We start from the raw sequence: 20230 nt of genomic DNA on the forward strand, positions 1-20230 counted from the left end.
TCAGTCTTAGTTTTACTGGATCTCAGTGCAGCATTTGATACAGTTGACGACAACATATTACTCAAACGACTGGAGAACTGGACAGGTCTTTCAGGAACTGTACTAAACTGGTTCAAAACATACTTAGAAAACAGGAAATACTTTGTATCAATAGGTAACTTCACATCTGAGCAGACAAGTATCACATGTGGAGTTCCCCAAGGTTCCATCTTGGGACCCCTTCTGTTTAACATTTACATGCTCCCACTGGCACAGATTATAAAGAACAACAAAATAAACTATCATAGCTATGCAGATGACACACAAATATATATCACAATGTCACCAGGAGACCAAGGCCCTGTACAGGCTCTTGGTAAATGCATTGAGGAAATTAATGACTGGTTGTGCCACAATTTTCTCCAGCTAAACAAAAACAAAACTGAGGTAATAGTCTTTGGCGCCAAAGAAAAACGATTACAGGTCACCAGAGAACTTCAATCTATACATCTAAAAACCACCAACCAAACGAGAAATTTGGGTGTAGTGATGGATGCAGACCTAAACTTAGAAAAACACATTAAGACAATAACAAAGTCAGCTTACTATCACCTCAAGAATATTTCAAGGATAAAAGATCTGATGTCTCAACAGGACCTGGAAAAACTAGTCCATGCATTCATCTTTAGTAGGCTTGACTACTGTAACAGCATCTTTACAGGTCTACCTAAAAAACCAGTCAGACAACTACAGCTCACTCAGAACTCTGCTGCTCGAGTCCTCACTAAGACCAAAAAAGTGGACCACATCAGTCCAGCTCTGAGGTCTTTACACTGGCTGCCTGTCCGTCAGAGGATAGACTTTAAAGTTCTGATGCTGGTCTATAAAGCTCTGAATGGTTTAGGACCAAAATACATCAGTGACCTCCTGACCCAGTATGAACCTTCCAGATCCCTCAGGTCATCTGGATCTGGTCTTTTATCAGTTCCCAGAGTCAGAACCAGACACGGAGAAGCTGCATTCAGCTTTTATGCTCCTTATATCTGGAACAAACTCCCAGAAAGCCTCAGATCAGCTGAAACACTCAGTTTATTTAAATCCAGGTTGAAGACTCACCTATTCTCAGCTGCATTTGAATAAAGCACCAAATCCACACTTTTAAGCTTAGATTTCAAAACTTACATTAACTACTGATTCTATCTACTGTTCTGATTTTATCTGTTTTGATTTTTGAGTCCAGTTTAATAGGCAAGAGTCAGTACTATCAATCCATATACCCAAGATTTTAATCTCCCTGCATAGGGAGATCGCCATTTCAGGTCTTTTGGTGGTCTGATGTCCAAGCCACACCCCTTCAGTTTTATCTTGATTCAGCTTGGCCCCTGATGCCAGTTTGTATTGGTGTAATGTCTCCATCACTATAGAGAGTTCATTTTGATTTCTAATTAACACCGTCACATCATCTGCATACGCCAAGGCTTTAATCTTATGGGTTTTGTCAAGGAGAGATCCTTTAATTTATGGGGCGCCGTTAAATCTTACAAAAACATGTTTTTTCGAGTCATTTTTTTTGCAACATTTAGTAAAATATTTGTAACTTTTTATATTTAAAACACAATTTTAAATGTTAAATCTAAATGTTAAGTCTAAATGTTATGGGAAACTAAATATTTAGCTAATATGCAAATTTATTGTACGGGTCAACAGAAATACCAAAATAAAAGCTTCAAGAAAACCTCCCACGCTAAAGCGTGCCGGCCGTGGTCAGGTTGTGTGTCTGCGCTCCTCTCACGGTCACTTTTGACTGCCATGAGCTGCTTCACCTATTCCCTACCAGCATGTCCAGCGATTTAGCTGAAAACATTGGAAGAGCCGTTTTGTCGGCCTTCCAACGATTCAGCGGTAGTGCACCCTCAGTAGCTGCAGTCTCCACCTCACAAACGCCGCAGCACTTGGTAAGTTTATTGTATAGCATTTTGGACGGGTTGATAGCAGTGTTAGCAAAATTAGCAAAGCTAAATTACTTAGCTAGTCCTCAATTATTTCATGTGGTAGGCAGCAGACAGAGATCGAACATCATACAACTTTATTTATTTATTTGGTAGGTAACAGTCGTTCTTGATGTAAATGTTTCCTTAGGAATCCAGCAATGCACCAAGTAGACCTGCTGTCTCCACTGGGATACCATACCGCTCAGTAGGCCTTCTTACACATATCATTTAGCTGACTGTTTTTTGTTTTTTCTTTGGTGTAATATGTCACCTTAAATTAAATCCTGTCAAAGAAATGATTCTGATTCTACATACATTTCATCTTCTTAGGGGTCCATCACTAGTTTTACGTCATATTTTATTACTGTTTATGCTGTGAAGTGTCTTTTGATTGCCTCTATTTATTTATTTGGTAGGTAGGTAACAGTCGTTCTTGATGTAAATGTTTCCTTAGGAATCCAGTAATGCACCCGGACCAAGTAGACCTGCCGGCTCCACTGGGATACCATACCGCTAGGGTTGCCAACCATCCCTTAAAAAACCGAATCATCCCGTATTTAGAAACAAAAGTACACGTCCCGTATTGAGCTAATAAGGGACGCACTTTGTCCCGTAATACAGTGAGAATCAAAAGTAATCTATAAATGTTAATGGAATTAACGCTTTGTTTGAAAACATAATTCCCAGCCCCTCTCCTGCTTTGTGACCAATGAGCTGACAGCACACTTATGACAATTCGAGTATGACAATTCAGATTACCGCTCATCTCATTGGTCGAGGAAAGGTCGCTTGCAGAGAAAATACCGGAAGACAACAGATGACCACAACAAGAAGCATGGCCAACAGGGAAACAAACGCTGCGGTGCAAGTCTCGGATGACAGTACATCTAAAGCTGGGCAGACACTGTGCGATTTTTTTTTCAGTCACGTTATTCAGCTACTGCTCAAACTGCACGATTGACTCACAGGGGTTAGAAGTTCATAGGTCACGATGCAGGGTCTCATACTATACCGCCCGATGCTCTGATGCGACCTGAGTGCTCACACTGTGTGTCCATAAAATGAAGGTTATAACAGAAATTATGTCGCTCGCTCGCTCTCTCTCTCTGTCTTTCACTCATACAGACACACCACCACCATCAACTTTGCTAAATTGCTAATGAAAAACATTGATCAGGCAGCTGTGATTAAGCAGCAATGTAAATCCAACTATTTTCACAGTTGTTGTGGTCGTGATAATTTTGTGATGCCACATCGAAAAGGCTCAGATGAGCTTTCCAAAGTTCTACAAGTTGTGCCTCCATCGCTTGTGTCCAGATCACACGCTGCACAGCCGTGCTGCTCCGTCTTTTTCACCGACGTTTATGTGGTTGCGCGTGAGCAGTAGTCGTGAGGTGTTAATCGCTTCTCGTTACCCCACGTATACTACAGGGAGTGCAGAATTATTAGGCAAGTTGTATTTTTGAGGGATAATTTTATTATTGAACAACAACCATGTTCTCAATGAACCCAAAAAACTCATTAAAATCAAAGCTGAATGTTTTTGGAAGTAGTTTTTAGTTTGCTTTTAGTTTTAGCTCTTTTAGGGGGATATCTGTGTGTGCAGGTGACTATTACTGTGCATAATTATTTGGCAACTTAACAAAAAACAAACAATTTCAATTTCAATTATTTATTTTTACCAGTGACACCAATATAACATCTCCACATTCACAAATATACATTTCTGACATTCAAAAACAAAACAAAAACAAATCAGCGACCAATATAGCCACCTTTCTTTGCAAGGACACTCAAAAGCCTACCATCCATGGATTCTGTCAGTGTTTTGATCTAGAGCAGGGCGATATGGCCAAAAATATTTATCACGATATATATTTGAAAATTTGCGATAACGATATAACTGACGATATAATTGATGCGAGACAAAATACAACTCCACAACATTACTAGCGCAAAAAGACAACCTTCCATTTATTTTCACTTAAACAAGAAGCTGGTTTTTATGTACATTAAAGCTTTATAAAAATGTAACAGTGCAAATGCAAATTCCTTGCTGAAAGTTTAACCAAAAGGCATTTCCAGTAGAAATGGGCTGACATATCCTTAGCATAACCATGTATAATATCCACTGAAGTTAAAAAGAGGTGCTTTGCAACATTAAACTGCAGTGTGCAGTACGTATTTTTCAGACCATAAGGTGCACGGGATTATAAGGCACATTAAGCGAAACAAAGCAGTCAGATAAATCAAACTTTATTAAACTCATTCTTCTTGCTTCCTCCACTTCTGTACCATTGATTCATTAATGTTGAATTCTCTGGCAGCTGCTCTATTCCCATGTTGTTGCAGTATATTAATGACTAACCTCGTATTGTGGATGGATTATCTCAGTTGTTCTCCTGACTGAAGTTTGGTCCGTTTACAGCATCCTGCCATGCGATTGCATTTGTCTCTAACCATGAGGAACCTTCACGTTAACTTTTATAAATGGAAAAGTGTTAGTGTTCGTCCTCCAGCTTCACTCTTTATGTTATGCTAACATAGCTGTGTCGCTAGCGATCACGTAGCACATCATTATATACCAGCTAGCCCAACTTCAGTAACCCTACAAACGTCACTGCTGTTTAGTTTCCTGTCTTCATTTATGTTGGAAGTGATAGCAGAGCTGTACGTTTGATTTTTTTCAGAAATCTCTCAGTCAGAACATGCTATATCATGCTTAGGTAACTAGCGAAACTAGCGAGCTAACTTCCGCTAGCTTCCTGCTAACTTCTAACTCCGTTAAATGTAATACATTTTGTTTTCATGAATGCCTGGAAGTTAAACTTCATAGTTACACCTGGTAAAGCAGCAATGCTGATCGTTTTATTAAAGATGAAAGAATTTAGACAGTTTTTAACTCTCAGTGATGCTGCAGTGTTCGTTTGACCTGAAGAGGCCTCTTCAGGTCAAACGAACATGCATGAAGAGGATGATGTGGACAAAATACTCATTTGTATGGTGCGCCGTTTGTAAACTGAAACATGCCGAAATTAACAGCAACATTTTTCTATATTTAGCTCTAAATCTTACAAAAACATGTTTTTTCGAGTCATTTTTTACAACATTTGGTAAAATATTTGTAACTTTTCATATTTAAAACAGGATTTTAAATGTTAAATCTAAATGTTATATATAAATCTAAATGTTAAATGATAAATCTAAATGTTATATATAAATCTAAATGTTAAATCTAAATGTTATATATAAATCTAAATGTTAAATGTTAAATCTAAATATTATATATAAATCTAAATGTTAAATGTTAAATCTAAATGTTAAATCTAAATGTTAAATGTTAAATCTAAATGTTATATATAAATCTAAATGTTAAATGTTAAATCTAAATGTTACGGGAAACTAAATATTTAGCTAATATGCAAATTTATTGTACGGGTCAACGGAAATACCAAAATAAAAGCTTCAAGAAAACCTCCCGCGCTAAAGTGTGCCGGTCGTGGTCAGGTTCTGTGTTTGCGCTCCTCTCACGGTCACTTTTGACTGCCATGAGCTGCTTCGACTATTCCCTACGAGCATGTCCAGCGATTTAGCTGAAAACATTGGAAGAGCTGTTTTGTCGGCCATCCAACGATTCAGCAGTAGTGCACCCTCGACCTCACAAACGCCGCAGCACTTGGTAAGTTTATTGTATAGCATTTTGGACGGGTTGATAGCAGTGTTAGCAAAATTAGCAAAGCTAAATTACTTAGCTAGTCCTCAATTATTTCATTTGGTAGGCAGCAGACAGAGATCGAACATCATACAACTCTATTTATTTATTTGGTAGGTAGGTAACAGTCGTTCTTGATGTAAATGTTTCCTTAGGAATCCAGCAATGCACCTGGACCAAGTAGACCTGCCGTCTCCACTGGGATACCATACTGCTCGGTAGGCCTTCTTACACATATCATTTAGCTGACTGATTTTTGTTTTTTCTTTGGTGTAATATGTGACCTTAAATTAAATCCTGTCAAAGAAATGATTCTGATTCTACATACATTTCATCTTCTTAGGGGTCCATCACTAGCAGTGTCACATCACCACCAACAACATTCACAAGTTTTACGTCATATTTTATTACTGTTTTTGCTGTGAAGTGTCTTTTGATTGCTCACTTTCATATTTTAAAACTATTGATAAAATATTACTCTCTAGCTAATCTGTCACAGTACAATTGCGCTCATTGAGATTTTCTGTGCCGTGTTCTAGGATGGTTACCAAGGAAGGCTTCAGATTTCCAAAGAGGAATTGGAAAATGTTCTTTCCCTGAAAACATCTTTTACTGAAGCTGCATCTATCCTTTCCATCTCCAGGCCCACTCTGTATAAGTTACTGCAAGACTACAATATCTCAGAGTCAAAATTCAATGTAATCAGTGACCATGAGTTAGATCAGATAGTGTCCCAGATAAAAACTGAACATCCAAATGTTGGAGGAGTGATGCTGATGGGTCATCTGCGTTCCAAAAACATAGTGGTTCAAAGATGGCGCGTAAGAGAGTCACTGCGGAGGGTGGACTCGGCTGGTGTTCTATCCATACTTGCCGAGAACTGCAGTTGCTCGGCGAGTATATTCTGTGCCTCATCCAAATTTCATATGGCACATAGATGGAAATCACAAACTGATTCGTTGGAAGTTTGTTGTTCATGGTGCAATAGATGGATACAGCAGGATGTTGATGTTTCTTCAGTGCTCCAGCAATAATCGAGCTGAGACTGTGAAAGCCCTCTTTACTGCAGCTGTTGGACAATTTGGCAGACCCCTGCATATCAGGACTGATCATGGAGGAGAGAATGCTCAGATTTGGGAGGACATGCGAGCAAGCAGGGGTGAAAGCTCTGTCTTAATGGGAAGTTCTGTGCACAACCAGAGGGTTGAGCGTTTCAACTGAGACTTAAACAACAACTGTAGCCACATTTAGGCACCTATATTTTATGAATTGGAATCACTTGGTATCCTAGACTTAGAAAATGCAACAGACCTATTTTCCCTTCATTATGTGTTTCTACCACGAATCAACCGCACTTTGAAGGAATTCAAAGCTGGATATAACAATCACTCTATTTCCACTGAAGGTAATAGAACTCCCATCCAGCTTTTTGCCTGCGGAACTCATGTGTCTCATCGTCACAACCCAGAACTTTCTACAGCAGAGGTCTCCATACCCTCCTTGTCAAACTCTGAAAGTAGGTTTGTCCCATTAAATGACAGTGATTTACAAGAGCTATATACAAGCATTCACCCTTTTGAAGAAGACAACAATAATGGTAAAACATTGTTTCAACGAACACAGCAGTATATTTTTAACAAACTTGTAAATGTGTGACCTCAACCACAGGATACCAGCGATGTTCTAAAGAGTGATGACACTTAGTATTCTTAAATGCTGTACAGCAAATGCAGTTTTTGTACTACTGCAGAAGCCCCTCCCCTCTAGCAGTGATGCCTCCTGCCACATAAGGACTCAGAGTTAATGACTGACAGTGACTCATAGGCTATTCAGAAGGCTACAACCACTTTTAGTTTATGGGTAAAACCAGTTATTCAGATTGCAGTAAAGATCAAATTCACACTGTAACAGTGTAATACAGTATAACAGTGAAATTTATCAACACGGAACAGTCAGTCTTTAAACCAATTCACAAGATTATCTACAGTATTGTTTTAATCATTGTAAAGTTGCAATAGTCTTAATAAATGTTGCTGTTAGATGTCTAAGTAATCCTAGCCTGTTCTACAAAGCATGTTTAGTATACTCTGTGCATAAACTGTTTTGAAATGTCCTTGTTTAAAAAAGAAAAAGCTTAATAAAATTATTAATTGTATTACACCAGTGACTTTATTGATTTGTCGTTGAAAATACAGAGTTAGCATTTTTATAAATCTATTGAAGCTTTGAAAATTATTACATTTCAACATTAAATGCAGTCAGAATTGATTTCAACTTTCTTGTATGAAGCAAAGTTACTTGAAACTACAATTAATGAACAGGATTAGAGTTAACAAACCCACCATTTTAATTTCACTTTTTTGGAACATGTTTAGATGGTGCTGAATAAAGCTCCATTCATGAGTGCTACTAAGAAGCAGTAATGAAAAGCATCATCATCAGCCATTGTTGTTTCATTCACAAAAAGCTGAAGCTCATTTGCACATGTGTGTGCAATCGGGAGATGTTTGCTTTCATCGTGAATGAATGTTATTTTAGGAGCTGGTTGAAAACCTATGGCTGGAATCTTGCTGCTCCCGGTGGCAAGTGTAGGATGTTAAATTTCAGTGTGCATCCATTTGGTGTAGCTGAAAAATAACACACAAAAAAAGTATATTCTGTACAGACCCCAACTGATATCTTGAGATTGACAGATAAAAATGTATTACTTTTTTTTTTTTACTGTTTCAGACACACAGAACATAACAGATTTATTATCTGTAGTCATTTATTAACTTGTTAATGTTCTGTCAAACAATGTTCAGATCAGGTGGTTGTTGCGTTTGTAACATTATAAAAACGAGTGTCGTCAACAAGCCTTTATGCCTTGAGTAAGTAAGTTAGTTTATCTATGAAATCATATTACCTTCAAAAGCACCACTCTCCTGAAAGATGGCCTTCACCAGTAAACGGAAAAACTCCCGCCTTGGCCCCCCAAGGTCAGCAGCATCTTCCTCTGTATCATGTTCATCGCTTGCAAATGTGACATAAAGCATCTCACAGCTTTCTGCAAACTTGGGTCTCTTGAACTGACGCAAAGCAGTTGACCACACATTGGCTCGACTGATATGGAGTTGTCTTGTTCCTGGTGTAATGACTTTCTCACTATGAGCTCTAAGAAGACCTTCAATTTCTTCTTTGCTGAGTTTCTTAAAAGACCTATATAAAAATGGGACAATGACAAACAGATCTCGGGAAAAAATGGAAATTTGCTGTACATTTCACTCAAGTGCACAGAGTTACAACAGATAATTATGTTGTGATAGTCCATATTAAATTAGTCAGAAATGAGCAATTACCTTTGTAATTGTGTAACTGCAAAAAAAATGATGCAAGTAAAGATGCAAATAAGATATTCAATTATCAAAGGTTACTTTCAAATCTTACCTTGAAATATGAACTTCACTTTGTTTATCAGACTCTTCTAGGAGGCTACGCTGAATTGCCTCTTCAAGAGCTTCATCTTCCTCCAGAAAAATAGGGCTAAGTAGATAAGAGATATTAGAAATCATAAAACCTGTCAGCCTTGAAGAATTTCTCACACTACATCATTAAAAAAAAAAATTAAATGTAAATCCTTAAGTTGCAGTCATTCAGCAAAAAAAACCCCAAACATGCAAATTGGAAACCTGCATCAAAACAATATCCTAAACCAGCGGTCCCCAACCCCTGGGCCTCGGACCGGTACCGGTCCGTGAGTCGTTTGGTACCAGGCCGCGAGAGTTGAGGCTCAGGTGTGAAATGTATAGTTTTCAGGGTTTTTATCGGTTTTCAGTGTTATTTTGTTATCGTTAACTCTGTTTTCCTTGGTCTTTTCATGTGTGTTATGAATAAATCTTCTTTTTATCGGTACAGGTACTAGTTTTATTTTGTTTTATTTATCCGCGACACCTTAAAGGCTGGTGCATGAAAATTTTGCCGGGCATAAACCAGTCCGTGGCGCAAAAAAGGTTGGGGACCGCTGTCCTAAACAACATCTAAAATGAAGGATTTCTTTAACCCCTAGACAACAGCTTACACAAATTCTGCCACATTATATGGAAACATCTGCTGTCCCTCTGCCTGTCCCTCATTTTCACTCTCTTGAATGCAGCTCTCTGTTTCCTGATGCTTGGCCTCACTTTCACCTGGTGTTGTAGACAACGCATGATGCACTGAACAAAGGAAAGAAGGTCAGCATGACTTGCTTCATAATGTTAACAGAGCCTTTATATATCCTTATATTAGTTCAAGTGAAAGTTGGGCACAAATTCCTCCTTGGCTTTAATCACCTGTGATAATCCGTAAACGTTAAAATGGTAAATGGCCTGTTTTTGTATAGCGCTTTTATTTATTTTTTTTAAAATCTTTATTTAAAGTAAACAAATTTACATATAAAATGCACATACACATACAATTACATATACAAAACCATGAACACATACAAAAAAGGAGAAACAAGGAGGAAAGTCTAGCATCTGAGTCCACACAACGCTCACAAAATTTACAGTTTCAATTCGTTCCAGGGGAAAACTTTCCCAAGTTTCAGGTCCATTGTTCGTCTTCTCCGCAGATCTGTAATGATATGTTTACTCAGCACATCACTACTTATCATCTTTTGTTGGGTACTCCTTTGGCACGAGGATTCCTAATATATGTGTGTTTATTACACACATTACTAACCAAAAGAGTCTCCTTTTGTCTTCACCCATTTTTTCTTTAAACAAACCATATTTAACTGCTTTGATATTAACATCCACATCATAGCCAATCTCTGTCATCTTCTGTCTTATCTCAGTTGTCCTATAACAATCCAATAGAAGATGTTCTAGGGTCTCATCTTCATCACAGTCTGTCATAGGACATTTCATGGTGGTAACAAAACAACTCCATTGTACCACTGCTCTCACAGGGAGGCGCCCGAGCGAGATGAGCCATACCACGTCTCTCATGTTTTCAGATAATAATTTGTCATGTATATTTTTAACTATTGAAAGGTTTTCATCTTCATTTGCATACTTGTATTGAATTAAACCTTCATTTTTGATTCCATTAATTTTTTTATAGATATTTTTCGTATTATCTTGGAGAATATTTAAACTATATTGTTCCCATTGACTTGATAAGTCACCAAACATAAGTCTGTGGTATGGAACGCCCGCTCTGGCCCTGCCTCTTTTCTTTTGCCACAATTCTTCTTTCCCTCGAACCCACGGGGCACCCCGAGAAATTGCGCTTTGAATAATTTTAATAAAAGGAATTCGCAAAACAATCTCTAAGTCTGGGACTCCCAAACCCCCGTGCTTCCTACTCTTGTACATAAATTTTCTCTTAGTCACTTCTCGATTGGATCCCCAGATAAATTTAATGCACATCTTACTTATTTTCATTACAGTTGTTCTCGGAGGAGGAAAAATTGTGTCAAGGAAAAGAAGTTTTGAAATTATGTGTGTTTTTACAATATTAATACCTGTTTTATAATTTGTATCTTTATTTTCCCATTTTATAATTTCCATTTTAATTTCATTTTCTTTCTTATTCCACTTTAGTAAACTAGAGTCAGTATTATCAATCCATATACCCAAAATTTTAATCTCCCTACAAAGAGAGATCGTCATTTTAGGTTGTCTGGTCTGATGTCCAAGCCACACCCCTTCAGTTTTGTCTTGGTTCAGCTTGGCACCTGATGCCTGTTCGTAGTGGTGTAATATCTCCATAACTGAAGACAGTTCGTTTTGGTTTCTGATTATCACAGTCACGTCATCTGCATACGCCAAAGCTGCGATTTTATGGGATTTGTCAAGGACGTATCCCTTAATCAGTTTGTCATCATTGATCCTTTTCAGTAAGGGGTTAATGGCAAGGACATATATTCTAATTTTTGCCTCATAACTTTTGCACTGTCCACTCCTGCTGTGACAAAACAAATTTCCCACGTGTGGGACTAATAAAGGTTATCTTATCTTATCTTATCTTATCTTATATAACGCAGCACTCAAAGGACATCCTTGTTTAACCCCGCACTCAGCGCTAAAAGGGGATGAGAGCTTTCCATTTACCTTAACTCGCACTAAGGACTTTTTATACATCAATTGAATAATAGAAATAAATTGGTCCGGGAAATTATAAGCTTTCATTACTTTCCATAAATAGGAGTGGGAAACAGAATCAAAAGCCCTCCTTTGATCTAAGCCTTAAATGCAGAGTTCTGAATCCTTTCCATTATAAATAATTTCTCTTAACATACTTAAGTTATCCCACATCAATCATCCCTTAATTGCGCATGTTTGTTCTTTTTCAATGATAATATCTAATACATCTTCTAGTCTAGACATAATTATTTTAGCAAAAATCTTATAATCTACATTCATTATTGTCAGTTGCCTATAATTGTTAATATCTTCTCTATCACCTTTCTTGTATAATAAACACATAACTCCCTCATAAAACGATTTACCCATTGTTTCTCTTTCTATTCCTTCATTAAAATACTGAGTTAATAATTCAGACAGTTCTTTACTCACAATTTTGTAAAATTCAGAGGGGAGTCCATCCAGACCAGGTGTTTTATCGGTACTAAGTTGGTTAATTACTGACTCCACTTCCTCTCTTTTAATTTTTCCAATCAAAGTTTCATAAATGACAGAATCTAATGGTTCAACCTCACTCAAAAAATTGTTAATAACATTGCTGTTTGTAGCAATGGATGAAAACATCTCCGAACAATAATCTCTAATTACTTGTCTTTTCCCCTCTTCTTTAAAAACTGACTTTCCATGTTTATCTTTAATTGAGGCAATAAAATCATTTCGACTTTTCTTTTGATTATTAAGAATCATATAATCACTGTTCCCGTGAAAGTCAGTACGTCGCAACATATTAAATAAAACTTCTCTATTGACCCGATCAATGTCCTCTTTAAGAGACATCAGTTGATTTTCCTCCTCCTCTTCCTTCTCCTCCTTATTTCTTAAATTTATATATCTACTCACATCTTCATTATATTTTACATTCTTTGCATGGTTTAATTCTCTCGCTTTAAATTAAAAAAATTGACACATACGTTGTTTAAGAAGCTCCCAAAGTTCCGAGAAAGAAGTAGTAAAAATCTTAAGATGTCATATTTTCTTAATTTCAGATTTAACTTCGGACACAAGCAACTCGTCTGCTAACAAGGATGTATTCAATTTCCAATAGTTCAAAAATTCATGGGGACAACAAGATACTGTTGCCATAACCACCATAAGATCAGAAAAGTCTGTTAAAAGAGTGTCATATTTCAGACCTTGAACATTATGTGATATGTAGAATCTATCAATCCTTGTTTTAGTTAACGAATCGAATCTAGTGTAATGGACGGTATGTGGATGCAAGTGCCTGTATAAATCACGAAGTGCTGCTTCCTTAAAAACCTTAACCAACAATTTGCTTTCTCGCAATTCTCTAGCGCTTTTACTAGTCCCCCCTAAGGACCCCAAAGCGCTTTACACACCCAGTCATCCACCCATTCACACACACATTCACACACTGGTGGAGGCAAGCTACAGTTGTAGCCACAGCTGCCCTGGGGAGGACTGACAGAAGCGAAACTGCCATATCGCGCCATCGGCCCTTCTGGCCAACACCAGTAGGCAGTAGGTGAAGTGTCTTGCCCAAGGACACAACGACCGAGACTGTCCGAGCCGGGGCTCGAACCGGCAGCCTTCCGATTACAAGGCAAACTCCCAACTCTTGAGCCACGATCGCCCCAATCGGACAAATTAATGATGCTCTCATCAAACAAACCCCCCAGGAATTATTACGCACTGCAGTAACAAAATCTAACTGGTCATTGAGCTTAGAACCTCACTAGGTTTTCATTCACGTCACATACCTCGTCTTCTCCGGCAGACTGGACTTTCAAAGTCACTGTCAGACAGCTCTTCTGGTTCCTCCTGAGGGAAAAGAAAGCATGTTTTACATAAAATCAAATACAGTTGCACCAAATCACTGGTAACACAGAGACATATGGCTGCACTAAAAACTGTTTACACCTGCTAAAAGTGCAATATTAATTAATTAAGAAAATTACGTTAAGGGAACAGACTCACTTTTTAGACAATAAATATTTCTGCACTGCAATATAAAATGTTTACCTGTGCAGGTGTTTGTATCCCTGCCATTATATAGAGGCAGGTGGTGGAACAAATCGAGCCAACTTCTTGGCCACCCCAAAGAAAACTGCTAAAAACATTTGGTTTCATTAGTCGTTTACATCCTCTAATTGTACTCAAATACTCAAAAGGGAATGTCTGGCTAGTTGACAGTGCAAACGTTCTTCTGAAGATTGCTGCGATTTCTTCTCTAAGTTGTGCTTCAGACCAGTCAGATGTAAAGGAGATCTTCCCAATAAGGCCATCTTGTGCTAGTTTTGCTTGTGAATCTCCTCTCGGTATGAGAAACGTTGATGCTGAAGACAAGGGCAAGCACACAACATCTTTTGTATAGTGTTTGCAGGTCTTGTTTTTTCTCACAAAATGTGAGCGCGTAGCATGAGCTTGAGGAACTGATGGAAGAGGAACCTGAAATGAATTCAAACACAGATACAGATAGACACCTATGCATTACAATACATCCATAAGGTTTCTGTTATCTGTTCATTAAAAAACAAAACAAAACAAAAAACTGTAGACTCAGACCATCTTACTATTGTCTACCCATTACACAGAAAACTGAAGGAGGAATTCCAGCATCTGGTGGTGTCCATGACTTCAAGACTTCAGGCTGTCATTGCCAACAAAGGGTTTTGAATAAAGTAATAGAAATGATCATTTTATTTTCAGTTATTTAATTTGTCTAATTACCTTAGAGCCTCTGAAATGATAGGATTGTGTTTACAAATTAATTTTTCCCCCTCACATTTTTATGCATTCATTTAGTCCAACCCACTGAATTAAAACTTAAAGTCTGCACTTCAACTGCATTGGAGTAGTTTCATTTTTAATTCATTCTGGTAATGTACAGAAGCAACATTAGAAAATGTGTCTGTATCCAAATATTTATGAACCTGATTGTATATCAAAATCGGTCAGCAAAGATAAGATAACATACCTTTATTAGTCCCACAAGGGGAAATTTCATGATAAATAAATTAAATGATATGTGTAAGAAGGCCTACCGAGCGGTATGGTATCCCAGTGGAGACAGCAGGTCTACTTGGTCCAGGTGCATTGCTGGATTCCTAAGGAAACATTTACATCAAGAACGACTGTTACCTACCTACCAAATAAATAAATAGAGTTGTATGATGTTCGATCTCTGTCTGCTGCCTACCAAATGAAATAATTGAGGACTAGCTAAGTAATTTAGCTTTGCTAATTTTGCTAACACTGCTATCAACCCGTCCAAAATGCTATACAATAAACTTACCAAGTGCTGCGGCGTTTGTGAGGTCGAGGGTGCATTACCGCTGAATCGTTGGATGGCCGACAAAACGGCTCTTCCAATGTTTTCAGCTAAATCGCTGGACATGCTGGTAGGGAATAGTCGAAGCAGCTCATGGCAGTCAAAAGTGACCGTGAGAGGAGCGCAAACACAGAACCTGACCACGACCAGCACACTTTAGCGCGGGAGGTTTTCTTGAAGCTTTTATTTTGGTATTTCCGTTGACCCGTACAATAAATTTGCATATTAGCTAAATATTTAGTTTCCCGTAACATTTAGATTTAACATTTAACATTTAGATTTATATATAACATTTAGATTTAACATTTAACATTTAGATTTAACATTTAACATTTAGATTTAACATTTAACATTTAGATTTATATATAACATTTAGATTTAACATTTAACATTTAGATTTATATATAACATTTAGATTTAACATTTAACATTTCGATTTAAATATAATATTTACATTTAACATTTAGCATTTAGATTTAACATTTAAAATCCTGTTTTAAATATGAAAAGTTACAAATATTTTACTAAATGTTGTAAAAAAATGACTCAAAAAAACATGTTTTTGTAAGATTTAGAGCTAAATGTGGAAAAATGTTGCTGTTAATTTCGGCATGTTTCAGTTTACAAACGGCGCCCCATACATTTGCCTAATAATTCTGCACTCCCTGTATACGCTGCACGACGCACGAAGGCCAAAATCGGGCCGATCGCCAAAACGGTCGCACGACTCAAAAATTGGCTCAAAATGGGCCAAAAATCGCACAGTGTAAGCCCAGCATTAGAGCAGCAATGTTTGTTCGCTCAGAGAAAGAAAGAAAAAAAAGAGGCTGCAAAAGTACAGGGAGGAATGGGAAAAGGAAAACACCTGGCTGGAAAAATGCACAATAACACCTATAAAGCGCACTGCACTGTGTGCCGGCGCACTTTTTCCATAGGCATGCTTCTAATGGTGGGCACATGAAGAACATGAGGGGCGTGAAAGCTCGGGGAACCCTTAACCAATTTTTTGTCCACCAGGCCACGGCAGAAGCAGATATGGTATGTAAACATTGGTTTGTTTTTTTTAAACCCTCTGGTTAAGGTTAATATGGGCATGTGCAGTGAATATCAGCGCTATGTGGCCAGAAGTGTGATAATATAATTTATTTTGTGTAATAAACAACTGCAAGGATAGATGATTACAACAAATAGATCACTAATACATAAAAGTAATACATAGATGAATAATGATGATGAGTTAAGATGCGTAATCATGGGAACAAGTGGGTTTACAAACAGGAGCAGCTGATTAGCATTAGAAAAGCTGAAATAATACCTCAACTGAAGCCAATTGTACTAAATGCACTATATGTGCACTGTTACAAGAATATTTTGCGTTCTATTGTTTTCTATTAATTTATATAATTTTAAGTTAAGCAGGACAGAGTTCTTTTAAAGAAAGATTTACTTATATTCTCAAAAGTTAAGCATGACAGGCTTCTGTTTAAGAAAGAGACCTGTTTTACTGTGTTAATCTTGTCATTTTGATCTAAAAATAAATGGCTAAATGATCTGATCTGATTTGTTTCCTATATGGTCATATCACAAAGAATATGCATCTGCTTAAATCAAATTCAAGTCAAATGGTTAAAAAATAATTTCACACACAAAAAAAAGAGCTACCACACTGGGAAGGGTGAAGACAACTGGGTTGCCCGGCCCTGGCCACGAGGTGTCCCTTATTTATTTTTCAGGGAGTTGGCAACCCTACATACCGCTCAGTAGGCCTTCTTACACATATCATTTAGCTGACTGGCTTTGATATACAATCAGGTTCATAAATATTTGGATACAGACACATTTTCTAATGTTGCTTCTGTACATTACCAGAATGAATTAAAAATGAAACTACTCCAATGCAGTTGAAGTGCAGACTTTGAGTTTTAATTCAATGGGTTGAACGAAATGATTGCATAAAAATGTGAGGGGGAAAAAAGTAATTTGTAAACACAATCCTATCATTTCAGAGGCTCTAAAGTAATTAGACAAATTAAATAACTGAAAATAAAATGATCATTTCTATTAGAGATGGCACGATACCACTTTTTTATGTCCGATACCGATACCGATATCATAAAAATTTATGATATCGATATCGGTATCGGACATAAAAAAGTGGTATCATATCGGTATCATATTCATATCGGTATCGGATATCTGCCGATACCGATATGAATCCGATATAGTGTTTTTTAACTCATTCACTGCCATTGACGTCTATAGACGTCAATTGAAAAACTTACGTTGACTGCCATTGACGTCTATAGACGTCAATTGAAAAACTTACGTTGACTGCCATTGACGTCTATAGACGTCAATTGAAAAACTTACGTTGACTGCTATTGACGTCTATAGACGTCAATTGAAAAACTTACGTTGACTGCCATTGACGTCTATAGACGTCAATTACGTTTTTCAATGGGAGGGGGCAGGTGTGGGATTTGAAGGGGAAGGTGACTGGAAAGGCAGAAAAACCCCAAGGGCACCTTACAACACCGACCCTGATAGCAGGCTAGACGGTGACCTAGGCAGGCACCAACTTGAAAAACTGAAGCCCACCAGCAGTAAAAGTAGACCTGCAAGGAGGTGCAGGGTTTGCGCACGTAAGGGATTGCGCAGTGACAAAAAAATGTGGTGCAAGTCTTGTTGTGTGCCCTTGCATCCCGGAAAGTGTTATAATGATTACCACACAAAAGTGAATTATTCATTGTGAATAAATGTTTCACTATGTACATTTTATTTTTTCATATATTTGTAAATAAATTGTTTTGATAAAACATAACCTTTCTCAGTGTTATTTCTGTTTTATAGAAGTGAAAAACTATTTTATATGTTAGAGGTGTCACAAAGCAAGAAATATTAGTGTCAAAGGCACTTTTCTGCTTGAAATGTATTTTTCACAAAAAGCTCGTTTTCTCCCTTTTTTTGGTCAAAACAGGCATTTTTGGTGGAACCCACCTCTCTTCTACAGCTGATTACTAAAGAATGGAAAATGGTAGAAACAAGCTTTTTTTTTTTGGATGAAAGAAGAGAGTCTGTTCTTCATTTTGGTAGGTTCAGCGTTTATATGATCATAACACACAGTTTTCAGTGGCTCTTCAAAAATGAGTAAAAATGCTCAAAAACCCTGGCAGTGGGGAGTTACCTGATTTGAAAATGGCTGGCAGTGAATGAGTTAATCAACAAAACTGTCTTTTTAAATATCTTGCTGCATTTTGTATAAGTTCATACTCAAGTTTAAAACAACAACTACACTAAAGCTATTCTGTTATACCTGTATGCAAAAAAAAAAAAGTTTCATAGTAATCAACCTTAATTTTATGTAGTGTGAAAAAAAATGCACAGAAATCAATTATTTTTCAAGAAATATTAAATAGATTCAACATCTTTCTTCAACAAAATTGCAGACTGCACAGATGGTACCTTCCCAAAGGAAAAAGTACTATAGCTTACTAGGGTATATATATTAGACTTAATAGTCACTATATACAGTAATTGACTTCTATTCATTTTACATCAAATTAAAACTTTGGGTGTCAGATAATTATTTATTAAAAGCTAGACATTTTAAATGAGAATAAGAAAGAAAAGTATGTCTTTGTGCCCCCTTTTCCCTGTTAATGCCCTATCGGCCCCCCTGGCTAAACTTTGCTAGATCCGCCCCTGCACAGTTACCAGCCGTCAGCTACGTAGAAAAAGATCCTAGTGTAGAAAGTAATATTAAATAAATTCTAACAACAGCTTATCAAGCTTAAATGTGCTGCTGTTGTTCAGCCGCTGGTTTCCTCTTTTTTTTTTTTTTTTTTTTTTTTTTTGCCTGTCCCGTTTGGCTCTTTTGCCATCAGAATTGTTGTCTAAAGGCAAAGAAAGATGCCCAACGGATTTACTTTACCAAATTGACCATCCCAGCCTTGCCGTAATGGTCCATTTGATTCACCTTTTATTGTTTATTTTATTTTCACTTACTGAATACGGGACAGACTTGACTGGGGGAAAGAAGGGGAGAAAGAAAGAGGGAAAGAGAAACAGCTGAGAAGAGGGACGGGGGAGAAGGGCAAAAAACAAAAACCAACAGAATGAGCAGGAAAAAATAAAAAATAAAAAATCCATATATCAATCACCTGGATCACCTGCTGAGAAAGAAAAAAGAAAACAAGCAGAAGAGAACAAGAGTAATAGAATAAACAACATCCCAATGATATATGGGAATATGACAGTAAATACTAAATATTAAACATTATTGTGCAGCACATAAGATCAACAGAACAGTGTGCTTTGAGGTAGGAGCCAAAAAGGGTGTAGTTTGTGGGTGTGATCACCCGTGTGTACACCTGTGAGCATGGACGCGCTTGTTTTTTGTTTTTTTAAAAGGTTCCTTCATGTAATAATCTGCTAGAGGGTGTGGGGGGGCCACAGCCCCGTCCTCCAGGGCATGAAGCAGGTATGGAGGAGATCAAAACTCCAGACATCCAGAGGCCCCCAGAACACAAGAGACCAAGGAAGACCAACAGAGGGGCAGCCGCGCCACTGTCCCAGAAAGAGCTGAGGAGAGTCCCAGATGAGGGCTCACTCAACAGCCGCGGAGCAGAATCCAGGGGGAGTTGCAGTGACGCGCCCGTGAGCTCCACCGGCAGCCAGCCATGCCTGAGTGACCCAGCCCCAGGCCGAGAGGCCGGGGGCACCCCACCTCCGAAGTGGCCCGAGCGAGCCCCAGGCTCCAGGCCCCGATACGTGGCCGCCAAGGAGTGAGCCGGTGTGTACCTGGACGCCCATCCCCGGACACAAAGAACCACCAATGCACCGACACCTGAGGGAGTCCGCCACTGGCAGGGGAAGTGGTGGTAGGTGGAGATAGGCCTCCAAACCTTGGAGGGCCTGAGATGTCCCCAGAGAGGTGGCGCCTGACACCCAACCTGACATATAGACACAGAAATACAGGCACACACATATACAAACATCCATTCCCACCCTCATGCTCTCATATGCACTCACTCCACACTCAACCAACGTGGAGACAGACATAAAGAGACGTTGTACACACGATCAC

At 38.1% G+C, this 20230-nt stretch overlaps 1 protein-coding gene and 2 long non-coding RNA genes across 5 annotated transcripts; 2 read left to right on the forward strand and 1 right to left on the reverse strand.

The window, feature by feature from the left end:
- Window positions 1-1762: 1762 nt before the first annotated feature.
- On the forward strand, window positions 1763-5106 carry LOC309709363. The gene is made up of 3 exons (XR_014277484.1): window positions 1763-1934; window positions 2119-2175; window positions 2425-5106. It is a non-coding gene; the product is annotated as an uncharacterized lncRNA (long non-coding RNA).
- Window positions 5107-5599: 493 nt separating this feature from the next.
- On the forward strand, window positions 5600-6355 carry LOC309709360. The gene is made up of 3 exons (XR_014277479.1): window positions 5600-5649; window positions 5838-5900; window positions 6222-6355. It is a non-coding gene; the product is annotated as an uncharacterized lncRNA (long non-coding RNA).
- A 1587-nt stretch (window positions 6356-7942) lies between these two features.
- Window positions 7943-15370, reverse strand: LOC309709341 (uncharacterized protein). Of its 3 annotated transcripts, none has more exons than XM_082537915.1 (9): window positions 15109-15369; window positions 14858-14920; window positions 14005-14261; window positions 13836-13920; window positions 13574-13634; window positions 9740-9875; window positions 9109-9204; window positions 8588-8880; window positions 7944-8309 (listed from the first exon to the last, which is right to left on the reverse strand). In XM_082537915.1, exons 1-9 carry the CDS (start codon window positions 15208-15210, stop codon window positions 8236-8238), a joined length of 1167 nt encoding a protein of 388 aa, XP_082394041.1. In that variant the 5' UTR covers window positions 15211-15369; the 3' UTR covers window positions 7944-8235. The 3 variants fall into 3 exon arrangements, with proteins under 3 accessions (XP_082394039.1, XP_082394041.1, XP_082394040.1); XM_082537914.1 differs by having other exon boundaries at window positions 13836-13923; XM_082537913.1 differs by having other exon boundaries at window positions 7943-8309; window positions 13836-14261; window positions 15109-15370.
- Between the last annotated feature and the right edge of the window lie 4860 nt (window positions 15371-20230).

Source organism: Aulonocara stuartgranti, assembly GCF_965226115.1.
Source record: "Aulonocara stuartgranti genome assembly, chromosome: 6".
In the NCBI taxonomy this organism is placed as follows: Eukaryota; Metazoa; Chordata; class Actinopteri; order Cichliformes; family Cichlidae; genus Aulonocara; species Aulonocara stuartgranti.

What these genes read in the sequence shown, in the direction of transcription:
- LOC309709341 (XM_082537913.1), bottom strand. Translation starts at nt 15,210, where the DNA reads ATGTCCAGCGATTTAGCTGAAAACATTGGAAGAGCCGTTTTGTCGGCC. An exon ending in CTGGGATACCATACCGCTCG is followed by an intron (nt 14,262 to 14,857) that starts GTAGGCCTTCTT and finishes AATTCATTTCAG; the next exon opens with GTTCCTCTTCCATCAGTTCC. An exon ending in AGTGAAGTTCATATTTCAAG is followed by an intron (nt 8,881 to 9,108) that starts GTAAGATTTGAA and finishes ATTTTTATATAG; the next exon opens with GTCTTTTAAGAAACTCAGCA.